General features: G+C 44.1%; 1 protein-coding gene across 6 annotated transcripts; it reads left to right on the top strand.

Annotated features, from left to right (window-relative positions):
* The first annotated feature begins 241 nt into the window (after window positions 1-241).
* ZNF32 (zinc finger protein 32) lies at window positions 242-5,325 on the top strand. Of its 6 annotated transcripts, none has more exons than XM_069460395.1 (3): window positions 242-319; window positions 2,661-2,800; window positions 4,387-5,325. In XM_069460395.1, exons 2-3 carry the CDS (start codon window positions 2,731-2,733, stop codon window positions 5,136-5,138), a joined length of 822 nt encoding a protein of 273 aa, XP_069316496.1. In that variant the 5' UTR covers window positions 242-319; window positions 2,661-2,730; the 3' UTR covers window positions 5,139-5,325. The 6 variants fall into 6 exon arrangements, with proteins under 6 accessions (XP_069316496.1, XP_069316498.1, XP_069316499.1 ...); XM_069460397.1 differs by having other exon boundaries at window positions 2,661-2,804; XM_069460398.1 differs by having other exon boundaries at window positions 2,661-2,808.
* Window positions 5,326-7,048: the final 1,723 nt, after the last annotated feature.

Here is a 7,048-nt window from a genome sequence, read left to right as displayed (position 1 = left end):
GTCTTGCTAATCCGAGCGTGCATGTCTCGGCCCCGGCTCTGCGTCCGCGGGCAAGTAAGCACTTTGCGGCGCGGGGCTCCCGGTCCACCCCGGCGGCCTGAGGTCTCCGCGCGAACGGGCCCCGTGGCGCCCGAGCGCTGTGCGCGCCGCCGGACTACATTTCCCACAGTGCTCCGGGGAGCTGGCGACGCCGAGCTCCAGGGCCCGGCGGGCGGGCTCGCGCGGGGGACTCCTGGGAGTTGTAGTCCGGTCCGCTGGAGCCGGTGCTGCTGCGGGCTCGGCGCCGGCCTTTGTCTGTCTGCGGGCGCGCGCCGCTGCGGTGAGTGAGGCCGCTGGCCGGGTCAGTGCGCCCGAGCGAGGCGGGACTGCACCGTCGGGCCGCCGCCCCCGGGCCCTCCGCGTGCCGCCTTGTGCTTGCGGCCCCCGGCAGTAAGCAGGGCTGGCCGGCCTGGGCCCCAAGGGAGGCGGGCCGCGAGAGGAGGGGTCGACGGCCCTCAGAGAAGGGTCCTCTGGGCCGGAGAGCTGGGTGCTGAGGTCCAGGAAGCAGGGCCCGCAGGCCTGAGGCGGAAGGGGAGGGTCTGCGCGAGAGCGGGGGCCCCTCGGAGCGCCGCACCCGCAGGGCAGGGCGAGGCGAAGGCCCCGCACCCCGGAGACTAGGGGGAGGCCAGGGCAGGTGCCCCCGCAGCCCCAGAGAGGGTTTCAGGAGCGGGACGGGAAGACAGCGCAGGCCCAGACTCTGGGTGGAAAATGGGAGAGACTGGAGCAGGGTATGTGGGGAAAACCCCCCTGCCCGGAAGCTGAAATCCTAAAACTATCCCCCAAGAGGTTCCCAAGATGGCAACGTTTACCCTGTCCTAGTTCTCCTCTTCTGAGGACTCTGGAGTTTAGACCGTACGTCTGTAGGTCGTGTCAGAGACCCTTCACGTTTGGTTCCTTTACGCTCCGGGAGCTACCCAGTAAGACAGTGGTATTAACCTAAATAAGTGAGGAAACCGAGTCAGGGCTGCTCGGTTACTTGCCTAAGGTCATGTACTGGGGGAGCCTCTGCAAGAATCCAGGTCTTTCCAGGCCTAATTCTGAGATTTTTACAAAGGATATAATAGCCTTTCTAAAAAGAAAAACGATTATTTTCTATCATAAAGACACTTTCTCCAAAATCTTCAGGAAATTGATTCCTCGGAGCTGTGATCTAGGGAGGAAAAAAAATGACACTTTTCCTTTATTAATCAAGGAAGTGCTGGAAACAGAGCTCAGTTGTTATTTGTTGAAGTCATCACAGCAGGGGAAGAGGCAACGCTGTAAATTCTACCCAGTTGTTCTGAGCAAACTCTATTTTCTGGAATTCCCAGCGACAGTCCAACCCCGGGTAGCAGGTGCCATGTACTCCTCACTGACTCTTAGTGGATGTGCAGTTGTTGAGCAGGAATACCTTGAACTTCCAAGTGAAGTGCTGACACTCTGGTAGGGAGCTCCTTTGTAGCTTGTGTTCCAAGTTGGAAGTGAGTCCTCCAAATAAAAGTTCAAAATGGCTCTCCTGGTCATCATAACGTGTAGCAGAATGTGCAGTTATCAAGAAAAACCAGGTGTTTGGGTTACCAAAACAAAGAAATGGAGCATCATACTACTATCTCATTAAATCAGGAGGTCAACATTTTGATAGGACATACCAGAGGGAAATGAAGATTAGGCACTGAATCACTACATTAAAAAAAAAAAGTATAAGTATAAAAAAAAAAAGTATTAGGGTCTGAAGAAGGAATATTCAAAAATAGCAGAAAAAGATAATGTGGACATACAAGAGGATTCCGAGCACCTGGAAGAGTAATTCAGTCTGGTCAAACTCTGTTCCCTTCTGTTCCGTTTTATAAGAATCCTCACAAACTCTTTCGTGATGAGGAACTAGAGAACTTTTTAGTGTGAGAGCATAGGCTTTGATCCAGGAAGTCTTGGATTTGAACCTTTGCTCCACCTTGACTCCTTACTGGTTATGAGACTTTGGGCAATTTACTTAACCTAGTTGCAGTGCCTTGGGTATGGTTTTGGAGTCTACAGTAGGTTTACCTTTTCCAAGAATTGACAAGTGTTTACACTTCTTCAGAACTGGTACTCATATCTTCAAGAGTAGGAGAGGGGTGGTTCTGGGTCTGGAGCCTCCTAAGAATTGTTAAAAGATAACATAGGAAATCCCTTGTTATATTCTTATAACCTATGGGGTTACTGGAGAGGAAAGCTGGAACTATTTCCAACATGGAACCAATCATGAGAGCTACAGTGCTGGTGTTTTAGATTCTGAATTCCTCTGGGGCTGGGAGGATAAAATAGTAGGTTAGAGGGGGGAAGGAAGTGGAAGATCCCAATCACATTGTCAATATTGAAGTACAAACAGGAGTGACCATTACCTTGGGATTGGCAGGAAGAGGATATGTGTTTATGTGTTCTCTGCTTTCTCACCTCCTATTTCCTCCTGGACTCATTTGTGTGTGGCCCTGGCACCTTTGGGCCCATGTTACAGTGACATTGCAGGTGACTGACATTACATCAGGCAATGCAGACTTCCTATATTCACTTGTACCCCAAACTGGAGCTTCAGTGAATGTAATCCTTCCCCCTTACCAATTCTCCTGCCTTTTCCTGTTTGTTTTTGTTTGTTTTCCCCTCAGGTGCTCAGGAACAGCTCATGGAAGAATCATATGAAGAGGGAGTAACTGAGGTCTTACAGCAGGAGTGGACATGTTTGGATTCCCAACAGCTACTCTGCTGGACTGTCATGGAAGATATGCGCAGAATGTAGCGTTCTTCAGTGAGTGAGTCGGTTGATGGCTGGGATGCCCTCAGCTCACGGATCCTCAGTGTTCCTGTCCTCGGCACTGGTTAACAGTCTGAGGAAGCAGGGGAGACCTTCTTTTGATGGAGCTTACTGTGTCTGGAGGTTACCGGAAAAGCCTACAAGCTGGAGTTAGAAATAATAGTAAAAACAGAGCAAGAGAACAATCTTGATAGGGAGATAGTCTTGAGGTAGTTTCTGAGAGAATGAATGAGCCGCTTAAAATTAGCACTGTCACTGAATATCGATAAGGCAATGGAACAGGGAGAAAATTCCCCTAGGATAACACCAAGAAAACTGTGATGAATGGACCCATATTTAAAGTGTACTAGGAGGCTCAGAGGCAGTATTGGAAAATAGTCAATATCTGCATAGGAAGTGTTTGACTATAACTTCCAAACCAAAATTGATTTCAGTTCAACCATGGCTTAGTAGACTGAAAGTAGCGTTGATTTTAAAGGGAGAAATTCCTTGAATCCAACTCTATAATTGTCCTGGCTAGATCTGTGATATCAGACAAGTTAACTTCCTTAAGCTTCAGGCTCTTCATCTGTAAAATGGGACAGTAAGCTGTATCTTGTAGGGTTGCATGGAATTAGCGATGATAGATATAGAGTACCAAGGATTCTGCTACATATTTTCTGAGGTCATGGAGCTCACTCCATTGTCGAGAGCAAACTGGACAGAGGTGGATTTCTTAGGAAGCTAATGCAACTTAATCTTTAGGATCCCTCACTTGCATTGATCTCTTTAAGGCCCTGTGCCTAATTTTATACATTTTCTTAAAGGGTTGCCTCTAAAGTTTTAAAGCTTTGAGCCCTACACAACCTGGATCCACACCTGTTTTGGAGTCAGATAAAACTTGGGTGTAAGGTGTGTGTGATCCTATATAGTTTTCTTAATTTTCTGAGACTGCTTTTACCTGTAAAAGAGATAATCACATCTACTTCACAAGATTATTTGTGAGGCTAAATTAAATTAAATTGAGAGGCCAGCGGTGGTGGCTCACACCTATAATCCCAGCACTTTGGAGGTCAAGGTGGGAGGATTGCTTGAAGCCACGAGTTCAACATCAGCCTGGGCACCCTAGTGAGACCCCCATCTCTACAAAAAATTAGAAAAATTAACAAGGCATGGTGGTGTGCACCTATAGTCTGAGCTACTCAAAAGGCTGAGGCAGGAGGATTGCTTGAGCCCAGGAGTTCAAGGCTACAGTGATCTTCAGCTTGGGTGCCATTGAACTCCAGTTTGGGTGACAGAGAAAGACTCTTATCTTTTAAAAAAGAAAACAAAAATTAGAGGCAATATACTGCAGTGGAACATTCCTGATTTTGAATCCCAACTCTAACCTACCTAGCTGTGTGATCTTTGACAACCTCCCTATGCTCTCATTATCTGTAGCAATCTCAGGGGATTATTTTTAGGATTAAATTACCTATGCATGGTACATAGTATAATGCCTGGCACATACTAAGCACTCAAAGTATTATGTTTCTTTTTTCCCTATTCTTCTCACTCAACGTATTGGTGCATCTTACATGACTTCCCTTTCATTTTACCAGATGTGATGACTGAAGCTCACCACAAATATGATCATTCTGAGGCCACAGGATCCTCAAGCTGGGATATCCAGAATTCTTTCAGAAGAGAGAAGCTGGAACAAAAAAACCCAGATGCTAAGACACTACAGGAAGATTCACCTGGAGTGAGACAAAAGGTTTATGAGTGCCAGGAGTGTGGAAAATCCTTCCGGCAAAAAGGTAGTCTAACATTACATGAGAGAATCCACACTGGTCAAAAACCTTTTGAGTGTACCCACTGTGGGAAAAGCTTCAGGGCCAAAGGTAATCTTGTTACACATCAGCGAATACACACAGGAGAGAAGCCCTATCAGTGCAAGGAGTGTGGGAAAAGCTTCAGTCAGCGAGGTAGTCTAGCCGTCCATGAGAGACTCCACACTGGACAGAAACCCTATGAATGTGCTATTTGTCAGAGAAGCTTCAGGAATCAAAGTAACCTTGCTGTTCACAGAAGAGTTCACAGCGGTGAGAAGCCCTATAGATGTGATCAGTGTGGAAAAGCCTTCAGTCAGAAAGGAAGTTTAATTGTTCACATCAGAGTCCACACAGGCCTGAAGCCCTATGCCTGTACCCAATGCAGGAAGAGTTTCCACACTAGGGGGAATTGTATTCTGCATGGCAAAATCCATACAGGAGAGACACCCTATCTGTGTGGCCAATGTGGGAAAAGCTTTACTCAGAGAGGGAGTCTGGCTGTGCACCAGCGAAGCTGCTCACAAAGGCTCACCCTTTGACTGTTCTCTTCAAGGGAAGTTCTCTTTATGAATCAAACGTACAAAATCCTCTGAGATCAAGCAACCTATCTGACTTTATGGAATGAATGGAGAATCTTTCAGAAAGACTATCACTGAGTAAGCAAACTGACTTTTCTCCTTTCCCCCAAATGAATAAGAAAAATAAATGTCTTGTTTATTATCATTATCATGTATGTTCTGTAATTTCTGTCAGTTTATTTTGACCTAGTTTCCCAAGGTACCCTCATTAATCTAGTGCCACACTAGAGATTGTTCTGTGTGTAGCAGATACAGATTTTAAATTTGTAATTGACACCATCAGTCTTTAAAAAAAAAAAAAATGTCAACCCTTTATCAATCCCAAATTTCTTTTCTTCCCTACATATTCAAATTAATCTTGTTTTACATTCAAGAGCACTAGGCAGAATCCATGGGGCAAATCTATTTACTTTAATGATCTTCTTACTGAACGTTTTGTTACCTGCATGATACCCCAATAATCTATTCTAACAAATTGCTCATGTCCATTTCAAAGGGCCTAGGCTTTTCTTGCAAAAGATTCCATTCCAAGCCTACAAAGATTTGGTGTTTGTGCATTTAGATGTATTTCAGTCCTCCACTCCTAACTGGGATGGAGATAATTCACCTAGAGCCAAAGGGCAGATGACTACTATCTGTGCCATTTTTTAAGAAACCTAAACCTATTATCATGCCCTCTATAAAAGGGACACCTACTTTCCGAGAGAGACAATGACCTTCACTTACTCTTTGGCAACAGCAATATCTTGGGGTTGGAGTCACCTGGAAAGACATATAGGTGTCCTTGTTACTGACTTGTAGTTTGTAGTCAATAATGAAGTTCTACTCTCCAACAACACTATCCTTTTCTTCTTACACACACAGAAAGAAATTTGGAAATATAACCCACTCTAATTTTCTTTTAACCTCTAAGGGATGAGATTCAAAGACAGTTGGAGAGGAGAAATTGGCTTTGAGGGGAAATTTGCATTTTTTTTTATCTTAGACACCCCTATAATCTTTCTTGATAAGCATCTATATAATTGAAATGATAAATGATGTAGATGTGTGGTCTTCTTGAGAAGGCACCATTCCATTCTTTCTTGTAGATCCTATAAACTGTAGGTTCCTTAATCTTAAACAGTTTATTATAGCCAGTCATTATCATCTAGAGAATTAAATAATATCAAAGATCTTTGAGCATAAAAACAATTTAGAAACACTATGGATATCAATAATAAGAAAATATTACTCCCAGAAAACTCTGATAACATTTAAAGATGTACATAAGAATGTTTATTTCATCCTCATTCGTAATAGCCACTCACTGGAAATAATTCAAATGTCCAGCAACAGATGAGAAATAAACAAATTGTGGTATATTCATAGAATGAAATATAACTCAGCAATAAAAAAGAACAAACAACTGATACATGTAACAATATAGATGAATCTGAGAGCCTTATGTTGAGTGAAAAAAGCCACACTCACACACACACACACACACACAGAGCATATAATTCCATTTATGTGCCTTCACAGAACAGGAAAAACTATGCATGAGTATTGAGTTGAATGGGACACGAGGACTTTATAGAGTGAAAACATGTTATATACCTTACATCAGGTGGTAGATGCATGGGTTTGAACAACTGTCAAAATTCATTAAACTCAACACTTAAGATCTATGCATTTTATTACATGTAAAGTATACTTCAGTAACCAAAAGGCAGTATAAAAATATTTCCCACAAGTTCTTGGGCACTCATCCCATGAAGAGATGGGGTCTATGTCACCTCCTCTTGAATCTGGACAGGCAATGACTGCTTCAAACAATAGAACACAACAAACATGATGCTACATGACTTCCAAGGATAGTTCTGAAAAGCACT

Source organism: Eulemur rufifrons, chromosome 28, assembly GCF_041146395.1.
Source record: "Eulemur rufifrons isolate Redbay chromosome 28, OSU_ERuf_1, whole genome shotgun sequence".
Classification (NCBI taxonomy): Eukaryota; Metazoa; Chordata; class Mammalia; order Primates; family Lemuridae; genus Eulemur; species Eulemur rufifrons.
Note: the sequence above shows the minus strand (reverse complement) of the source record. Positions and strands in the feature narration are given on the sequence as shown.